This window comes from Podarcis melisellensis (assembly GCF_964234715.1).
Source record: "Podarcis melisellensis genome assembly, chromosome: 15".
Lineage (NCBI taxonomy): Eukaryota > Metazoa > Chordata > Lepidosauria > Squamata > Lacertidae > Podarcis > Podarcis melisellensis.
The window spans coordinates 13,124,185-13,145,131 of NC_138532.1; the positions used below are offsets into that span (position 1 = coordinate 13,124,185).

Sequence of the window (20,947 nt, forward strand, 5' to 3'; positions counted from 1 at the left end):
ATTCGTCTTGCGGGGCACCACTGTATACTGGGCACAATATTTCACCAGCTGCACCCCATTGTAGTGTTTCAGTGGGGAGGTTGATGTGTCCCACTTTACAGAAGGGGGTTCTTTATCTGAAGAGCAGTCTCTACATCCAGAGCTGTCCAGACTAAATCCAGTTTAAGGATTGTGGAGCATAAGAAGGGAGAAACTGGGACTTGAAGCTGACCATCAACAGTGAGCACCTAGAAAGAAAACCAAGCAGACACAAAGACCACCTGGTCAGTTTTCACCACTGTGGTGAGATTGATTGGACTGATGCTTTTAAACATTTATAGAGCAGCTTTCGTACAAAATAACAAGATGACTTACAAGATAAGACCAAGGCAGTAAAATACTAAAGGGAAAAAAAGATAACCAAATACCACAGAATACCCAGAAGTTCCAGTAGAGCTGGAGATCTTTTTTATTTTATCTCCATATGGGATAGCTGTACATTCCTGCATCACAGGGAGTTGGATTAGATTATTATCAGGGTCCCTTCCATGAAATTGCAGTAACTATCACTAAAGCCCCTTTGTGATACAGAGAGAGGGAGGAGAGAGAGTTTGCGTTTTGCTTTTGCACTATTTTTGGACTATTAATTTATATACTGCTTGATTGAGAGAAAGAAAGAAAGAAAAACCCTCAAAGTAATTTACAAAAACATATTCCCATTAGTTAGGGTTGCCATATTTCTAGAAGTAAGATTCACAAAAGTTGTTGAGCTTTTTTTGTGGGAGGGAGAATGAAACTCAAAGATGCCCCAGCTACCACAAGCAATGAGTAGATTTGATGGGAATTGTAGGCCAACGCATCTGGAGTGTATCTGGTTTAGAGGATCTATGATTTGCTGCCCTTCTAAGTTCCCTAACACAAATGGCATCTCTGACTGCTTCCCCTACACACACAGCTTAACAAGTGCATATACATAACATTAACAAAGCATTGCAAAAGCAATCTTGACATGATTGTACTTGTGATTCCTTTTGAGCATGTCCTGTACTGATGCACTCATTTAATCAGGTACATCTCTTGCAATTAAGATAAATGGCAGAAAGGGGGAAAGCGGGAGGAGCAGTGGCGTAGCGTGGGGGGTGCAGGGGGGGCCGGCCGCACCGGGTGCAACATCTGGGGGTTAGGGTTAGGGGGTGCAAATCCACGGGTTAGGGGGCGCAAATTACTTGCCTTGCCCCGGGTGCTGACAACCCATGCTACGCCACTGGAGAGGAGCCACCATCCATGAAATTCAAGCACAAAGCTCATGTTGAGATTTTTATATTTGCATGCTCTTCTCCAACCTGAAGATTATTATGGGGAGGAGGGTGCATTTTCTTAGCATGGCTCCAGGTAAGTAGGGCCCTGAGGGCAAAGGAAAGGCCCTGCACCCCAGAAGAAGCGTGCAGAGCCAACCCCCTCCTACTCTGACCCTGCTACCCTGCTACTCCTTACAAATTTGAGCAATTTTATCAGCAAAAAACTTCGCAAATGTCCGTGAGCCTCTAGATGTTCTACACCCTCACTGCCAACTTGCTTCTAATAAACTCACCAGGACCCAGGTGCAATGTTAGAATCACCCACTCTGTTCTTACCATCACCCAGTGTAGGAAGCTTGCAATTTTTCTCCTTGTCTCCTTTTATTTAACTTGGCTTCTCTCCCTCCTTTGGCTTGAAAGAAGGAAACTAAGGATGAACAAAGTTCTGATAATAGGCTTCCTAGCCCTTCTCTACCTTGATTCAGGTAAGTCCAGGGTTTTTCTTCAGGTAGAACTCTCCAGAACTCAGTTCTGACATCTCTCAGGTGGGCGCTATTGCCATTCTAAGAGAATGAGGGAGGTGTTCATCATGAATTCGGGCACCTCTGTTTCTAGAAAAATAGCACTGGGTAAGTCTCAGAGTCAAGAAGAAGAAGAAGAGTTTGGATTTGATATCCCGCTTTATCACTACCTGAAGGAGTCTCAAAGCGGCTAACATTCTCCTTTCCCTTCCTCCCCCACAACAAACACTCTGTGAAGTGAGTGAGGCTGAGAGACTTCAGAGAAGTGTGACTAGCCCAAGTTCACCCAGCAGCTGCATGTGGAGGAGCGGAGACGCGAACCCGGTTCCCCAGATTACGAATCTACTGCTCTTAACCACAACACCACACTGGCTCTCAACAAAACATTACAGAGTAGAACTACAAAGCAGATGCTCTACCACTTGACTACAGCCCTTCCTTCAAAAGGAAGAGGGCCTCCTTGGTTGTGGCACTGGCTTTCCCAAAGGTAGTGGCCTTCCCACCATCTCCGGGATACCATCTTTGTGGCTCCCCAGGCTTTTAAAATAGCATGCTTTACAGTCTGGGTCTCACAGTTTTAATTAATTTTTTTACACTGTGTTTTAATTGTGTTTTGATTTTATAAATAAGTTTCTTAAAGTTCCCTATTGTTATATACTGAATTGTAAATAGTTTGTTCTGGCACTTGTTCGGCACTTGCTTGCTCTATCGGCTTTGTGAACTGCCAATGGAAGTCCTATAATGGGGCAACTATATGAGCAGTAAATTAAAAAAACCGAGGCTTTAGGTAACAATATGAATGGAGCAAGAGGTTCTAATAGTAGTAGTAGTAGTAGTAATTTATTTATACCCCACCCATCTGGCTGGGCTTCCCCAGCCACTCTGGGTGTCTTCCAACAAAATATTAAAATATTAAAATACAGTAATGCATCAAACATCAAAAGCTTCCCTAAACAGGGCTGCCTTCAGATGGGCACCACTCCACTCCTCAAATGTGTCCTTCATCCCTGTCCCAACCACTGAGGTTACCTTTTCATGGTTTCATCCACAATTGCATGTCTTGCTATTCAAAGAGAGTTTAGCTATATACCATTCACTTCCTGGAAGCCACTCTCTAATCAATCATTTGCTTAACATTTTCTTCTCCTCTTTTCATTCTCCCTGCCAAGCTGAAGCCCTCTGGTGCCTCTACTGTCCAAATGTTGAGTATGATAATAGTTGTTCGACCATCCAAGAAATTTGCGATGCAGGAAATGACAGATACTGCTTCACACGAATGACTATTCAACGTGAGTCCAGTAGGAACAGTTTAATGTTTGAGAGTGGCAGAGGGATGATTTGTTCCTTTGCTTGTTTAGTCTAAATCCCACTGTCCAGTACCAAGAGGCTATCGAAGAGGCTAAGAGCCCCTCCTGACATCCTTTTCACCATGCTTTCTTGGTGATTTGTGTTTATGAAGCTCTTATAACCTTCTGCTCTTAATGTTTTATGCTGTGGGCTTTTATGTCTCACTTTTGCTGCAATGTAGCCCCTCCAAACTGCAGTAATGTGGTAGCCCTGGGGAAGTCACACAGAACAATTAATGAAACAGTATGATGTGTAAATTGTCCAGTATATAAGGTTGCCACCCATCCCTTAAAATATGGAATCGTCCCTTTTTTCAAAGCAAATTGCTGTGTCCCATATTGATTTAATACGAGATGCAATTTTTTCCCTGCATTGGAAGTTATCATCCCCTCCCTTCCATCTCCCTCTTCCTTCACTGGTCCTTTAAGGTACTTCATTCCCCCCACCACCACCTTTTTGTCCCAGCTGCGGAGCCGTGGGCAGGCAGAACTTGCGCGGGCAAATGGTGGGTCTTGGGGGGCAGGAGGAGAGCAAGGGTTTGTGCTGGCAGAAGTGGGAGAGTGAGAGCAAGAGCAGCTGGCATGTCAGGTGCAGCAGCAAGGAAGGGAGGCTGGCCAAAGAGCAGGATCTGAAAAACAAGAAATCACAGACACAGCATCCAGAGCTTGGTGAAGCAGCTAAAAGGTGAGGGCCCTTGCCCCACAAACTCCTTTCTTGTGCAGTAAATGGTGGTGCTGACTCAAATTCTTTCTCCCTGATTGCTTCACCCTCCAATTATGATTACAGTGGTACCTCAAAAGTAGAGCAGAATCCATTCTGGAAGTCCGTTCGACTTCCAAAACGTTCGGGAACCAAACAGGGGTGGAGGAAGGGGCCGTTGGGGGCAGTCTGCCCCGGGTCATCACTGAGGGGGGTGACATTTGGTGTGCTGCCCGCCCGCGACTCCCAAGCGTACCCCGAGCCACTGGGGGAAGGGGCGGAGCTGCACTGCCTTGCCAGAGACCTTCCCCCCTTCCCTCTTTGTTCTGACAGCTTGGAGGAGGCTTGGGAGTCATGGGCAGGTGGCGCCCCGTTGCCCCCTGCTCCCAGGCTGCTTCTGGGGAGCGGAGAGCTTCCCCAGAGCTGTCAAAAGGAATAGGGAAGGGAGGAAGGCTGCTGGCAAAGCGGTGCGGCTCCTCCCGCCCCCCAGGAAGCGGCCTCCTATGGGCATGCTCACCCTGCCCCCATGGCCCCGTCCTCGAGTGCACAGCATGTGCACCGCTCCAGGTGCCGGAGCGGCTAGCTCCACCTCTGGAACCAATGTGGAGCTTCTGAGTGGCTGCAGGCCCTTCCTGCAGCCAATCAGAAGCCATGGAAGCGGCATTGGACATTCAGGTTCCAAAGAACGTTCGCAAACCGGAACACTCACTTCCGGGTTTGCGGTGTTCAGGAGCCAAAACGTTCGACTCACAAGATGTTCATCAACCAAGGTACAACTGTACTTCCCTTCTTGCCTTGCCTGGCCACTGCTTGCCATTTAAGTGTAACTCAGAGGAGCGCATCTCCCTCCTTTTTTCTTTCCTGCAAGCTGCACTTAACATGGCTCATACACCATGCAGCCTTCTTCTGACTTCCCCACTGGTGAGGGGAAGGTGATCTGGCATTCCTGCACCCATCTCACTGCCACCTCCCTCTCCCTTCTAACTTCCAGTAAGCAACAGTGCCAGAACCATCAAAGGTCAAGTGTGTGATTTTGCCTTGCCATACTGTCTTCTCCTGTTCGTCCATCTCTTTTGGTGGAAGCTATAGTAGGTGCTGTCACACACTTGACATGCAGGTGTAATAAATACTAGGCAAGCAACCATATTCCAGCCACCACCAGAGCCATTTTAAATTATTATTTTTTGAAACTGGGCCACCTATTAGAGCAGACTTGGGGAATCTTTCTCAGCCTATTTGGGAAAACTTCTGGGGGCCATGCTCCAGTGGTGGGTGGAGCAACGCACATACATTTCCCTTTGCACATCAGACTTCTTTCTACATCTATGATCAAACGTTTTTCTCTCTCTATTCTCCATTCAGGCAAGAAGGAATTATTATCAGGCTTCAATGATACATTTGCAGCGAGGTGAAAACATTCACTCAAGGAGAATGCAAAGCAAGGGCAGAAGGAGGTGTGGCCTGAAGAAATAGGGTGTGGCTACAAAGGGATTGTGGCCTGTGCAGGGTCCCAAGGGCCAGAGAGAGAGGGAGTTTAGGAGGGCTACATTTGGCCCCTGAGCCTGAGATTACCCACCTCTGTATTGGAGACTACAAGGCCACCGAAATATCTGATGGGTGACAAACAGATGCTTTTTGGGAGGCAGGAGAACTTATTGAAGCAGGAAATCAGCTGTGTGGGAACTACAGGATGAAATGGTGGTGTTCAACCCTCTTAATGTGAGCTGGGTGTGTGGATAACATGCTTGGCAATATCTGGTGTGTTTTCTCAATATTACTTCAGGGATGGAGCAGACATACATGGCAGATCAGCTTCTAAATTGCTAGTAGGGATGGGGAGAGGGGGGCTGGATCTACACTCACCTTTTAAACGTTATTAGAACGATATTAGAAATATCATTCTACAATGTCAAAACAGGAAATGTTCTCTTGTTCTTCCTCCCTGCTGTCTCTGGTTCCTGGTTCCTAGTTGCTCTGCAGACACCATTAAAGAGCAGAATGTCATATGGCTAAATGGTTGTCAGAACCATTCCTTAACTCATTCTTAGCGTTAAAAACCATGAGTGTAGATCTGCCCAGGGTCCATGATGCATTTTTCTCTGTCACATCACTCCACAGATGGCAAAGTTATAAGTGTGGACCGAGGCTGCAACAGCGACTGTCATACCTTCAAGATCATGAAAAACAGCTATGAAGAACATATGTTGTGCTGTGGATACGAATTGTGCAACGATCTGGATCTCTGGAACGTATGATGAAGAAGAGCTGTTGTGATGTGTGGAAGACTTTTGCAATTTGCATAACTTCTGGACAAATAAATAAATAAATGTGCGCATTCCTAGCTATTGAGGGTGAGTCTGTGAAATCGAGAGGTTTCTAAAGTTTCTGGCTTTTGACTACTTGCTTGAAATACGTTGCTGTGAGTAGTGAACCGACAATGTTCTTGTCTCTTCTAGTAAAGCCATAAAGTCATGGGACGAGTGGATGTGCATATGAGCCCATCATCTCAGGACCCATCTCAACTCATGTGGAAAGATAAAAGACAAATATAGGGAGACTTTCCTGGAAGAATATTTACATACTGCACTGGAATGCCCCCCATCTCTCTACATGCCCTCCTACATTGACATCTTGTAGTCATCTAGAGATTTTTTCTTGGACTCTGTCACAGCCCCTTAGAATTAGATGGGCTAATAAAAGGCCTACCATGAGTGGATATTTCTGACCTGTCCACCACCACCAACCAACACAGCACAAGCCATTCCATTGGCTTTAACAGAATGCTTTCATCAAGCCTAACTTCAGGTCTAGCAAATGGCAGAGAAGGATTCGGCAGGTCTCTGTGTGTACCACAGTGGGCACTTAACTGACAACTCCTACCCTAGTAAATGTTATTGGGTATGATATGCATTTTCAAGCACCTTTTACTGAATTGTTAGATGAACATAAATCGATATACCTGTCTCTTTGCTTTCAAATCCTTTTGAACATACCAGGGACTACCTGCCCCACCCCAGGTCTGGTCCTGGATCAATTTGGGGGATGGGGCAAATATTCAATTTGGGTTTGTGTTTTTTTTAAAACACCTTAATTAAACTTATGGATGGGAGGGACAGAGGAAGGAGACATGAAAACAGGTGGTGAAATTCTGCTAGGTGCTCCCTTGCAAGCCACATCCCTGTGCACTAAACCCTACAACACACATTGTCTTGAAAATATGAAAGCTGGAGACTTGGAGAAGGCAGCAGCAGGCTTGGATGGCAGCAGGCAGGCCCCTAGATATTTTGCACTAGGCCCCAGATCTCCTGTTGCATCCCACACTTTCATAACCGGCAAGTGTCCCATTTTAAGCGAGACAACCCGGATCACAGAAGACAATCCCCACTTCTGTTTGGATCCTGGAATGTCCTATTTTTTTGTCTGGCAATCTGGTGTGAGTCATCATGCCAGAGAGCCAGACCGAAAGACACTCACTTTGAAGCAAATCAGGAGGATTGTGCCAACACACCGGTCTAGTGCTCTGGCGATTGTCAGCATTATCGTGCCAGAATGCCTACCTTCCAGCCACTGGAGCCAACTCCAGGGGGCCATAATATATTTATGGGGCTGGGCCCCCACAAAGTCAATGGGCAGTTGAAGCCCTTCGTTGTGAGCAGCCACAATATTCAGTGCAAAATGGCAACTATTTTTCAAGCGCTCTGGGGAGATCCTGTTGATGATAGCCAAAGCATCATGCCCTTCCCGACACTCCAATTTTAGGTTGGAAGACATACCCTTTTTAATGGTTCCAGTTACAGATAGGTTGGTCTGCCATAGTCAAAACAAAACAAAATTCCTTCCAGTAGCACCTTAAAGACCAACTAAGTTAGTTCTTGGTATCTTCAGATATCTGAAAAAGTGTGCATGCACACTTACGCTCATACCAAGAACTAACTTAGTTGGTCTTTAAGGTGCTACTGGAAGGAATTTTTTCCTTTTTAATGGCATGCTTTAAATTGTCCTTGGATTGTCCTGGGTCAGATCAGGGACTCCAAAAACACTGGATCAGGCCCTCAAATCAGATCATGGACTCCATGCACAGCCTTAGTATCTATCAGTATAAATTTGTGATAAAACAGAGAAGGTTTTCCATGAGGATTTTTTTTTAATAATAATAAGAGTCCACAAATTTCTGAAGAAATGTGTACAACTGAATTAATAATTGGAAGAATGAGAAATGCAGAGAATCCAAAATCCATATATATGCCAATCCCTACTTGCAGTGCACCTTGGACAAAGGCAGGGTTTTATGGACTGCCCCAGGAATGACACCTTACATAGTATTCTTCTGCATGTACATTGAAGATCTAAGGCACACAAATGAATCCCAAGCTGTTCTATGTCCTCACTGCCAATAAGGTTCAAAGAATAAACTCATTGGCCCTCAGGCAGTAAATTAAATCCACCCAAAGTGTTCTTCTTCTGATCATGCAAGGTAGGAAGGTTGCGGCTTCATAACACCTGTGCTTCTATTTGACTTTGAGTCACCCTTTGCATCTCACCCCCCCATTTCTTGGAAAAACGGACTAAAGATGAACAAGGTTCTTGCAGTAGGTTTTTTAGCCCTGGTCTACATTGACATGGGTAAGTCCTAGAACATATGGTGGGCATTGTTAGCATGAAAGGCATTGGAAATGCTTAGTTAATTTTTTGACCAACCAGTCCAAAGGGCAGTCTCAGAAAAGAAAGGTGTCAGTAGGAATGAATGAAATTATCAGTGTTGTTAAATTAATGAGGAAGGATTGTTACTGAGATGGGATTTACATTTGGTGTCATTCACTATCAAACATATGAAATAGATATGATTGAGCTTGCTCCTGACACCATCTATACAGCAAAAGGATTGCTTGAAATGTGAATTTTGAGTGAATGGATGAAATTAGCTGAATAAAACAATATTTCTAAAAGGCTGCTAATGTCAAACTTCCCCACAGAAGCTGGTCAAACAGCACAGTGACTCTGTGAATGGGGAGATATTGACACTGGCTTCCCTTCCTAATCCTGGTTTTGGATGAGTCCACCAATCTTTCATGCAGTTGCCAAGAAAGTTGGAAGGGACAGCTTGTTCCCAAATGCTTCCCACTTCTTAGCAAGACTCCATTTTAGAGCGGTGTTCTTCATCCTAAAAACAGCCCTACACTCATTCCTCCATTCATACCACAAATCTCTAATTAATATGATTGTTATACTCATTACATAGGTCATTCACACCTCCATCCTTTGTTTCCATCCCCCCCCCCAAAAAAAATGGTGGTGCCTGTTTGTCTTGGGACCAATCTCAACTCATCCATTGCTTAATATTCTTCCTTTCTCTTCTTCTTAGCTGCTGGACGTTTTGTGTGCCATTACTGTCGGAAGGTTAAAACCGACAACACATGTATCCATGCTGCAAAAACTTGCAGGGCTGGGCAATATAAATTCTGCTATACTCAGCTGATTGCTAAAGGTGAGTACCCTAGTAGGAATGATTAGAGATACTGTCTTTGCCTTTGTAGAGATGGAGGAATCTGTACCTTTTGATTCTCTCAGGTTTTCAGTTTTTCCAATCTTAACATAATGAAATATTAAGCATTTAAAAAAACTTCCCTATACAGGGCTTCCTTCAGATGTCTTCTAAAGGTTATATAGTTACTTATCTCCTTGGCTCAGAGGTCACATAACTCCATACCCTCCAACATTTATCCAATGAAAATAGAGACATCCTAAATAAAAGTGGAACATGGGTGGCGCTGTGGGTTAAACCACAGAGCCTAGGATTTGCCGATCAGAAGGTCGGTGGTTCGAATCCCTGCAACGGGGTGAGCTCCCGTTGCTCAGTCCCTGCTCCTGCCAACCTAGCAGTTTGAAAGCACGTCAAAGTTCAAGTAGATAAATAGGTACCGCTCCGGCGGGAAGGTAAACGGTGTTTCTGTGCGCTGCTCTGGTTCACCAGAAGCAGCTTAGTCATGCTGGCCACATGACCCGGAAGCTGTACGCCAGCTCCCTCGGCCAATAAAGCGAGATGAGCGCCGTAACCCCAGAGTCGGCCATGACTGGACCTAATGGTCAGGGGTCCCTTTACCTTCAAAGAAAAGTGGGACATTCCCAGAAAACATCAAAAACTGGGATGGCGTCTGTAAATTCAAGACTGCCCTTGAAAATAAGGGACTTGTAGATATAACCCAACATAAATAAAAACATTGCTTTAAATCAGGCATAGGCAAACTCAGCCCTCCAGATGTTTTGGGACTACAACTCCCATGATCCCTAGCTAATAGGACCAGTGGTCAGAGATAATGGGAACTGTAGTCCCAAAACATCTGGAGGGCCGAGTTTGCCTATGCCTGGTTTAAATCAAACCACACAATATGCACAATAGGATTAGATGTCTGGGTTTGTTTTGCCTTTAAAAAATGGTCCCTAACAGGCACTGAAGACAATACAGTAAATGTTTCGCTCTTGTTAGTGACCATGCTGCAGCCATAGTAGGTAACCATGGTGCCTTTTTCTCTTTCTTTCCCAGGGCTTTCTGTTGTCAATGTGCATCGGGGCTGTACTATGAAGTGTGAAACCGTCAGGTATAGGAAAACAGGACTGGAAAAATATATGCTGTGCTGTAACACAGACCGTTGCAACCATCACAACATCTGGGTCAAGGAATAATAAAGGAATAATAAAACTTTGTTGAAGATGGATTAGCCAGGTCAACTGGATGTCTACTACTGTCAAGCAGGGATCCTCATACCCACGCTGTGGCCTCAATCTGTGGCCACCAGATTAGGGCAAGTTGCCCTGTGTTGCCCCAGAGTCCATCCTCCTTGGCCCAGAGCCATCTCCAAAACAAGCAAAACTAAGGGCTTTAAAAACTTGGCGAGTGCACAGCATTGTGCAGAATCAGATCCTGGAGGACCTGATCCTACGTGTTTCTGGCCAGTGCTTCTTCATGAACAGTTCCCATGCATGCAAGACAAACAAATTGCAAAGGAGCCACGGGCAGGAATATCCTACTTCCTTTATGTGCAGGATTTGCATTCTTCCTGCTTCTCCTTCATCCCTGATGTCCTCCACCTGCCACATCTCATTTGTGGCCAGTCCATTCTGTTTCACCTGTAGGCCCAAAGCCCTCAGAATATGCCTGATTTGACTTGTGCCTCTGCCAAATTTAGTGCAGAGCCCTAATGTCTGACTCTGGCTTTCCTTTCCTTTTTTTTTTTAAAAAAAACCCGCTCTGTTCCCAACTTGCTGCAAGCAACAAACCTATTTTTGCTACAGTTCCGTATTCTCCAACATTCATTGGAGGAAAATAGGGACATTTCTCATTCCCCATTCCCCCACAACTGACCCTCCTTGACCCCCCTCCCATTTTTTGCCCTCCACCCCCGCTGAGCATTTATTATCAGAAGAAGGGCACAAAGCACACATGCCCTCCACTGTCCTGAGAAAATCCCTTAAATCTCAATTTTATTTTATTCTTTATTAGATTTCGAAAAGGGGGGACCACACACACCAATAAATAAATTTTAGAATGGGGCAAGATTAGATGTGGAAGCACAAAGCATTAAAGAAAAGAAAAGAAATACTCTTTGCGCTCCACTCTGCTCCCTCTTTTGTCCCACCCAGGATGGCCCTGCCTTCTGCCAGCCCCTCAGAGCCAGAGTATCACACGAGGCTGGACTTCAGTGACCACATCCTCTCCTCATCCATGCCCACTCTCCAGCAGGTACTATGGGCTGCCCAAGGGAGGAGGTTGGCAGCGGCAGCCATGCAGACCCAATGGTACGCTCCCTCGCAGCCAAAGTTGCCACTACGGCCATCACTCAGGCCAATCACTGGCTCATTCTCCTTCTCGAGCTCAGCAGCACCACTGTTGGGGGAAATAGGGACATTCCATGATCAAATCAGAAGCAAAGGTGGCTTTTGCAATTCTGGGACTGTCCCTGGAAAATCAGGACACTTGGAGGGTATGCAGTGCTAGTAATTATGTCGATATGACACTGTGTCATAAATTACAATGGTGAAGAAGTGTGCACAGGTTAGGCTCTCAAGAAGTCAAAGAACAAGCAAGCTTGTCAAGCCCATTTTTCTCTGGCTTGGTCAAAAATCTAAACTAAAGGAACATCCCTTATGGTTAGGGCTGTAGTTTTGAGGTTCTAGGGCCCAAACTTGGAAATTACAAAAGAATGAAATATGGCCATTAGGAGGGTTGGCAATGGAGTGGTTTACTGCCTATTGTTACAAACTGTGATGTTTATTTTTTTAGTTCTGATACTTTTTGTGTGCCTTCATAAATTGCATTATAGTAAAAAGAAATCTGCAAGAGAAAAGGTAACTTTCAGACAGAATATTACTATGCAGAGTATTACTATTTTTGTAAGTCACACTGCCTCATTTTTTGGGGGGAATACTAGTAAAATTACTAATACTAATGCAAATAATAATAATCTGGGTACTCAGATAAATAGGAACAACAACAACATGTTTAATTAGCTCTTATTAAAGCTTTTCTGTTTTGAAACAAACAGATAAACAGGGGAAAACTTCTATTAGAGAAGTTCTATTAGTATCTGAAGAAGTGTGCATGCACACGAAAGCTCATACCAAGAACTAACTTAGTTGGTCTTTAAGGTGCTACTGGAAGGAAATTTTTTTGTTTTGACTATGGCAGACCAACACGGCTACCTATCTGTAACTGCTTCTATTAGAGAAGTTAACCAGCAAACTCAAACTACCATGGAGACAAACAAAGGAGGGCAACTTCACGCTAGGGTGGTTCCTCTTTATCACATACACAGCACAACAAAACAATGACATCTGAAACAGCTGGAGCAAAATGGAATGATACAGAAGATTTCTGAAGATCCCTAGTTGTGACCCTAATTTATCCCAATGATGTGTTCCCATTCTGGGTGTTTGCAGTGTCAGAGGTTGATTCATAAGAATGCAAGAACATAAGATGAGCCCACTGGATCAGGCCAATGTTCTGCTCTCACCGTGGCTGACCAGATGCCTGTGGGAAGATGTCAAGTAGGACCCAAACACATTAGTACCCTCCTTGCCTGTGGTTTCCAGCAACTGATATTCAGAGGTATCATGTCTCTGACACTCGAGGGATCATGTGGCAGGAAATGATTCTTACCCACAAAGACTACACATGGCTAGCATACCGGTCAAATGTCCCAATTAAATCAGGACATCCCGGTTTGGAGGAGCCGTGCTCTCACACAGGTCATGTGGCTTCTGGGGGAGTGCAGCCCTGGAAGATGTGCATCCTGCTTTTTCACGGCCCCATGTTGGAGGTTATGGGCTAAGTGCCACAACTACTACTTGAGAGCCAGTGTGGTGTAGTGGTTAAGAGCGGTAGACTCGTAATCTGGTGAACCGGGTTCGCGTCTCCGCTCCTCCACATGCAGCTGCTGGGTGACCTTGGGCCAGTTGCACTTCTTTGAAGTCTCTCAGCCCCACTCACCTCACAGAGTGTTCGTTGTGGGGGAGGAAGGGAAAAGGAGATTGTTAGCCGCTTTGAGACTCCTGAAGGGGAGTGAAAGGCGGGATATCAAATCCAAATCCAAACTCTTCTTAGGTGCCTTGGTACATCTGTGTTGGGACTGATGAGATGCCGATAAGTGTACATCAGGGGAACGGTATCTGGTGTCTGACACAGGTAAGGTCTGTCCTCTGTGGAGACCTGTACCAGCCAGGAGGCAAGAATCAGAGGCAGGGGGAACTTCAGAGATGGGGGAAGAGGAGGAATAGGCAGACCACCCTCTCCTATATCACTTTCTCCCAGAACCAGGAGAGGATTGAAGCAGGAAGCCAGCCCTGTATCAGAACATTTTCAATGTGTAATGTTTTACAATTATTTATGTGCTGTAAGCCACCCAGAGTGGCCGAGGAAACCCAGCCAGATGGCCAAGATATAAATAATAAAATTATTATTATTATTATTGCAGAATCAGCCTCCATGCCCACAGTCTGTTGGGGGAAGGTACTTAAACATGAGGAGGGGGAGTGGTCCCCATTTTTGCTGCAACTGCTCCATAGAGCGCAGACATGGGAATAGCTGCCTAGATACCAGATTGGTGTGAAGCAACTGTAGAAGCAACTGTCATGTGTTTTCTTTGAAAATAAGGAGATAATTTATCTGCCATGTTCGTTCCTTGGCTGGGGAGCACCCTTGACAATCTGCCTTCACGAGTTACACATTTCAGAATATGCATTTACCAATGTTTTAAGATGAGCGTTGAGGGACGTGGATACAAAATGTACCGTCTGCGGGGGCTTACTTTTACTTGCTGTCATTTTGGATAAAAGTGGTGGGTGAGAAAGGAGGATGAGGGCGATGTGTACCTGTGTTTCTTGGTTGCATAATCAGTGGAGGTTCAAAGGAGGAGGAGATATTTACCAATTCTTCCTCCAGCACATGAGAGACTTGGCAAATGTCCATAAGCTACTAGATGTTCTATCCCCTCACTGCCAACTTGCCTCCCATAATCAACTCTTCAGGACCCAGGTGCAATGTTAGAGTCACCCACTCTGTTCTACCATCACCCAGTGTAGGAAGCTTGCAATTTTTCTCCTTGTTTCCTTTCATTTAACTTAGATTCTCTTCCTTCTTTGGCCTGAAAGAAGTAAACTAAGGATGAACAAAGTTCTGGTCATGGGTTTCCTAGCCCTTCTCTACCTTGATTCAGGTAAATCCCAGAGGCAAGAAGAACAAAATGTTATAGAGCGGAACCAATGAGCAGAAGCCATTGGGGAGAACTGAGGCTTTGCTCCACAGATCAAAATGCATTGCACGGAAGTTGATTGATAGGTAAATCTTGGACAGTTGCTATAATCCTCAAGCACACTTACAGGGAAGGAAACCTCATTGAACACATGGGACCAACTTCATAGTAAACATACTATGAAACAAGCTAGATATAAAACAAGGGCCTGCCCACCACAAAATGTTTACAAAGTTCAGTTGTTGCAAAAGTTTTTCAGTGTTAATTTTATGCATTTTTTAAAATCACCATGGTATTTAACAATAATATCTTATGTCCTTTAGAGGAGAAATTGTGAATTGCAGAATTTTAAATACTCGCCATCATCCTTGGCTTCACTCAATACAGTGGTACCTCGGGTTAAATACTTAATTTGTTCCGGAGGTCCATACTTAACCTGAAACTGTTCTTCACCTGAAGCACCACTTTAGCAAATGGGGCCTCCTGCTGCTGCCGTGCCGCCAGAGCACAATTTCTGTTCTCATCCTGAAGCAAAGTTCTTAACCTGAAGCACTGTTTCTGAGTTAGTGGAGTCTGTAACCTGAAGCGTATGTAACCCGAGGTACCACTGTATTTATTTATAACACTCTTCCATTTTCTTCTAGTTGTGAGGGTGGGGGTGGGGAGGGGCCTCAAAAGTGGAGTAGCCTAGGGCCTCTCTTCATCTAAATCTGGCCCTGCCTTGACCTCAGCCACCACGTTTCCCCTTACTTGTGTGCAAGCAGGAGGGGGTGGGGATCCCTCAGCTGCAGTCCAGAATATCTCAGTTTCACCCTTTGCATTAGTGCAGGCATGTTCACGTCATCAAATCATGCCTCAGTTCCCATACTATCTGTTGTTGCTGCTGCTGCTGCATGTTGTAGTCTCCGTCATCTGGGGCAACAGGTTGACAAAGGCTGCTGGAGAGTCTCAGGAGTTGAAGCAGCTCAGGAAAGAAGATGTCAATAATAATGGAGAGCTTGTTTCTTTGAAGCTTGACCACAGCCACAGTTCTCTTCTGTCTCCTCAACACCTAAGTGTAAATGTACACTTAGTAACAACCCCTGAAGCTTTGATGGATGACTCATTACACTGCTAGCAACTCTCCCAAGAAGAGGCTTCATCACATATTCATACGCTTCGCTGTTGATCAAGTCCTGTCCTTTTCCAGAGAATTGGCAAACACAAGCTGGGGTTCAATCATGGTTATAAAGCAATTGTGTCTGTCATAATGTGTACACAGGTATGCATGTTACAGTCAAGGCAGCAAATGTGGCCCCTGTACCAGCATGGAAAGAACCTGGCCATGACATTCACCTATGCTATTCTTCCACAAGTTCATGGAAGACTTACAAATGTCCATCATGAGTCACTAGATGTTTTGCATCTTCACTAACAATAAGTTTCTAGCGGCCTACCCACTAGCCCTCAAGGATGATAATTAAATCTAGCCACTCTGTTCTTTCCATAGTCCAGTGTGGGAAGCTTGCACCCCTCAAACCCCTCCCCCCTCATCTGCCTTTATTTAAGTTTGATTGCCTTTTCTTGTTTTTGCCCTCAGTCCCGGTAAAAATGGAAGTAAAGCTAAACATCCTGCTGGCAATACATTTCTTCATCCTTCTGTACCTTGAGGCAGGTAAGTCCAAGGCAAAATAACAAAGCACTCTAGAGGGGAATTACTAGGAGAGAGCTATTGGGAATTGCTTAATTTATGTAGTTCATCCAATTCTGGGAATTCTGAGATGCCAGTTGCAAAAGGAAAAAGTCTCAGTACAAGTATCTGAAATGAGCAATGCTTTCCAGAGATGGCAAGAAGATAAAGTCCTGACCAGAGAAGAATGGCAGATTAAATTGATGGATTATGCCGAAATGGCAAAAATGTCCGGAAGAATCAGAAATCAGGATAACCAAAGCTTTAATAAAGAAAGGGGGAAATTTATAATTTATCTTAAAAACCATTCTAAACAGTTAAAATTGTTCACAGGATTGGAATAACACTTGTAGTTTAATGGTGAATTTCGGATATAATGGAGGTGTAAAAGATTTGGGTTATTATAAAAGATGCAGGAGGAAACGATTAACAATAGGACCCACAAAGAGGAGGAGGGAAGTCCAGGAGATTCTATGGAATCTTGTCTTTATGTTGTATGTTGGATATGTGATTGTAAAACTGTAATTTGAAAAAACAAAATATTTTTTTTAAAAAAATATGAAATGAATTGTGCTGTGTAGTAGTTCTGGGTGTAAAACAGATAGCTGTATTATATACGGAGTGACTGCTTTTGTGAAGCAGCTAACACTGTGTGCAGTGATTTATATGAAACTGATGTCTGTGCATGAGTTTGTTTCTGGGGATCAGATTGCACGTCAAGATGCATTGCAAATATACCATAATCCTAAAATATGCCTTGAGCATTTGTTCCTGAAATGTCTGGTTTCTGTTCATGAAGTGTATGCACTGAAAAGGATTCAGCATACTTTATGACTGACTCAGCAGGCTTTACAGACCCAGCCAGTTTAAGTATTGTCCAAGCAACGTCACCCAGTTACTTTGTATGTCTCGTTCTGCATGCTCTTCCAGGCAGGACTACTTTGCCCGGTGGGGCAGGGGCTCAGGTGGGGCATCATCTCCCTGCAGAGCTCCCGCAACATCTCACAGGACTGAGATTATTCCATGGGATCTCGCAGAGTGGGGAAGGGCCATGAGCCTTTAAAAGGCCTTGGCCCTGAGAGGTCAGGACCAGTTTGCCCTGTAAGCTGCCCACCCACCCTTGGTGTTGGAACCTCACTGAGATACTTTGGGTGGCTTCTTGACAGATCCAGAAGGAAGTTGCACCCTCTCAGCTCTCACCTGGGCTCATCCCCCTCTTCTCACACCCTCTCACCCTGTGAGAACTTCCCTTACTCGCATCTCACACTGAGTCTTTAAATTGCCCTTCCCCTTCATCTGTGTACAGTTCTTACCAAAATGCAATGAGAGAGAATCATAATATAATAATGAAAATAAACTACCAAGGGAGAGGGGATGCAGGTGGTGCTGAGGACTAAACCACAGAGCCTAGGACTTGCTGATCAGAAGGTCGGCGGTTCAAATCCCCGAGACGGGGTGAGCTCCCGTTGCTCGGTCCCTGCTCCTGCCAACCTAGCAGTTCGAAAGCACGTCAAAGTGCAAGTAGATAAATAGGTACTGCTCCGGCGGGAAGGTAAACAGCATTTCCATGCACTGCTCTGGTTCACCAGAAGCGGCTTAGTCATGCTGGCCACATGACCCGGAAGCTGTACGCTGGCTCCCTTGGCCAATAAAGCGAGATGAGCGCCACAACCCCAGAGTCGGCCATGATTGGACCTAATGGTCAGGAGTCCCTTTACCTTTACCAAGGGAGAGAAAAAGGGAGGGGGCAGAGAGAAAATAGAATAGTAGATTCATCATTTAAAATGTTCTCCCAAACCAATATTTTGAAGTGATGTCTTTAAAGAAGTGCACAGGTTTCGTGTCAGGGACAGGAGTGGGTATGTTGATCCATGTGCATGTCAACATATCCATGTAGAACTCTGCTACATGAGCAGGGATTCCGAGCCAATCATGATCATTGTCGCACCCCCACCCCAGCATAGAGGACCTCTGAACACATACCGTATTTTTCATCCCATAGGACACTCCGGCCCATAGGACGCACCTAGTTTTTTGGGGGAGAAATAAAGGATTTTTTCCCCTTTATTTCCCCCCCCCCAAAAAAAACCAGGTCGGGGAATCCAAACCAGGTCGGAGAACAGTGGGATGGCAGCGCTCCGCCTCCCTGCTGTCCCCCGAGCTTGTGGGGCTGCCCGATGTCTGCCCGAAGCGTGGGGCGCTCTGCTTCAGCGCGCTCCGTGCAGCAGGCTGCTATCCGCAGCGTGGGGAGCCCTGCGGGAACTCCCGCAGGCTCCCCAGGCTTGCTGATAGCTTGCTGAAGCCTGGAAAGCGAGAGGGGTCAGTGCGCACCAACCCCTCTCGCTCTCCAAGCTTCAGCGAAAGCCTGCACACAGATTTTCCCTTCATTTTGGAGGGGGAAAAGTGCGTCCTATAGGGCGAAAAATACGGTACCTAACTTGCAGTTGATGGTGGCATTTGGTGTGTTCCATATTAATGCATTTCTTTTCAAGCAGGTGTATTGCCAGCAATCTTCCTCTAACTAGACATCGCCCCTGAATGGTTGGGGCAACCCAGTCAAATGGGCAGGGTACAAAGAATGAAATTAATATGTATTATTATTATTATTTGTTTATTTGTTTTCTATTCCCCCTTTTTTGCTCGTCTTGTCCAGCTGGAGTTATCAGGTGCCTTAACTGTGGAGAAGTTCAGCATGATAACACCTGTGAGCATAGAGAAAAAACTTGCAAGGCAGGTCCTCGGAGATTCTGCTACAGCCGGATGACTGTTACAAGTGAGTCTGGCTGTAAGCATGAGTACTCTTACACTTGCTGCTAAAGTGCTCCAATGCTTCAGCCTTTGGACATCTGATAGCCACTCTTTCCTGCCCTGTACCAGTGAGTCCGAAAGCATGTCAAAGTGCAAATAGATAAATAGGTACCGCTCCAGCGGGAAGGTAAATGGCATTTCCGTGCTCTGCTCTGGTTCACCAGAAGCGGCTTAGTCATGCTAGCCACATGACCCAGAAGCTGTACGCCGGCTCCCTCGGCCAATAAAGCGAGATGAGCTCTGCAACCCCAGAGTCGGCCACGACTGGACCTAATGGTCAGGGGTCCCTTTACCTTTACTTTTTACCAGTGAGTCTACCTCTGATTCTGCTGGACATAGACTATGCACTTGGGGCTGGGTAGAGTATGGATCAGATGCTCTAAGCAGATGTGCTAGATGCCAGTGGCTGAGCTGTAGTGCATCCTCAGTAAGAAGAGTGCAGAGACAAGAGGCAACATGGCGGCAGCAGCAGAGACGGTTGTACCGCAACTATACTCCAGCTTTTCAGGAATTGGTTAGCTGAGATTCCTGCATAACAGGGGGTTGGACTAGATTATCCTTTATGGTCCATTCCAACTCTACGATTCTCTAGAATTCTATGATTCTAGGTTCACTGCTCTAGATATACACAGGATGAAAGAGTAAGAGTTTGGGCGGCAATGTACTTCTGTTATAGAAATGTTAAAATGAACCTTGCTAAAAAACATTTTCACCGTAAGAAAATGTCACATTTGTAAGGACCAAGCTCATCTTTTCCAAAATCCATGGCATCTAAAGAATGGTGTCTTGCTTTGTTCCCCAGTAAGAGAAGCAACAGCATGCTAGCCTTATATATACAGCTGGAGGCTAAATTCTGCTGTTAGTGGAGGCTAATTTATGTTATTATAGTTCAGGCAAGTAGTAAAACCATCTATATAGAGCACAACATTCTACAGCTTATGGCACCACTGAGCCTCTTGGGCTTGCTGATCAGAAAATCGGCGGTTCGAATCCCCATGACAGGATGAGCTTCCGTTGGTCTGTCCCAGCTCCGGCCAACCTAGCAGTTTGAAAGCACACCAGTGCAAGTAGATAAATAGGTCCTGCTGTGGCGGGTAGGTAAACAGCATTTCTGTGTGCTCTGGCTTCCATCACGGTGTTCCGTTGCAGAAAAAGTGGTTTAGTCATGCTGGCCACATGACCTAGAAAGCTGTCTGCAGATAAACGCTGGCTCTCTTGGCCTGAAAGCTAGATGAGTGCCGCAACACCGTAGTCACCTTTGACTGGACTTAACTGTCCAGGGCTCCTTTTATCTTACAGCTTATAAAAGTGAAATCCATCAGGCTAATAGCATGAAACTTGCCATACAAGTTTCCTTTATAATAATAAAATGGTGGTGGTGATGGAAACCATATGTTTATCATGGAGCTTGGATATATTTTTCTCTTTCTTACTATCCCTTTCCAGATGGTGCTGTGATGCGAATGGACCGGGGCTGCACCAATGTATGCCGTAGGGTGAAGTTTCAGGACAAGTTATCCAGGGAAGATATGTGGTGTTGTAAGAAAGACCTTTGTAACCATCACAATTTGTGGACCTTTAGATATTAAGGATGAATTTGTGAGATCAGAGGAATGTTTGCCTTACCTGATCCTGTTAATAAGGGTATTTTCATATGAGCACTCCTCAAGTGTTGGAAAGAACCTCTCTGTTGATGTCATTCTCTGGCTCATGCAGGGGTGGGGAAACTCAGGTCCAGGAAGCAAATACAGCCCTTCAAGACTCTTTATCCAGCCCTTGGGATTCTTCCAGACAATGGACCCCTTCCCAGACCACACCCCTTCTTCTGAGGTCCCACCCTCCTCTGTTCCTCTTCCATACTCTCAATTGGAGCTTTTGCTA

General features: G+C 45.2%; 2 protein-coding genes across 2 annotated transcripts; both read left to right on the plus strand.

The window, feature by feature from the left end:
• The first annotated feature begins 1,578 nt into the window (after window positions 1-1,578).
• On the plus strand, window positions 1,579-6,185 carry LOC309357532 (prostate and testis expressed protein 14-like). The gene is made up of 3 exons (XM_081889710.1): window positions 1,579-1,762; window positions 2,968-3,087; window positions 5,963-6,185. Exons 1-3 carry the CDS (start codon window positions 1,711-1,713, stop codon window positions 6,097-6,099), a joined length of 309 nt encoding a protein of 102 aa, XP_081745836.1. The 5' UTR covers window positions 1,579-1,710; the 3' UTR covers window positions 6,100-6,185.
• Window positions 6,186-8,393: 2,208 nt separating this feature from the next.
• LOC309358330 (short neurotoxin SNTX11-like) lies at window positions 8,394-10,669 on the plus strand. The gene is made up of 3 exons (XM_081891266.1): window positions 8,394-8,467; window positions 9,207-9,329; window positions 10,386-10,669. Exons 1-3 carry the CDS (start codon window positions 8,416-8,418, stop codon window positions 10,523-10,525), a joined length of 315 nt encoding a protein of 104 aa, XP_081747392.1. The 5' UTR covers window positions 8,394-8,415; the 3' UTR covers window positions 10,526-10,669.
• Window positions 10,670-20,947: the final 10,278 nt, after the last annotated feature.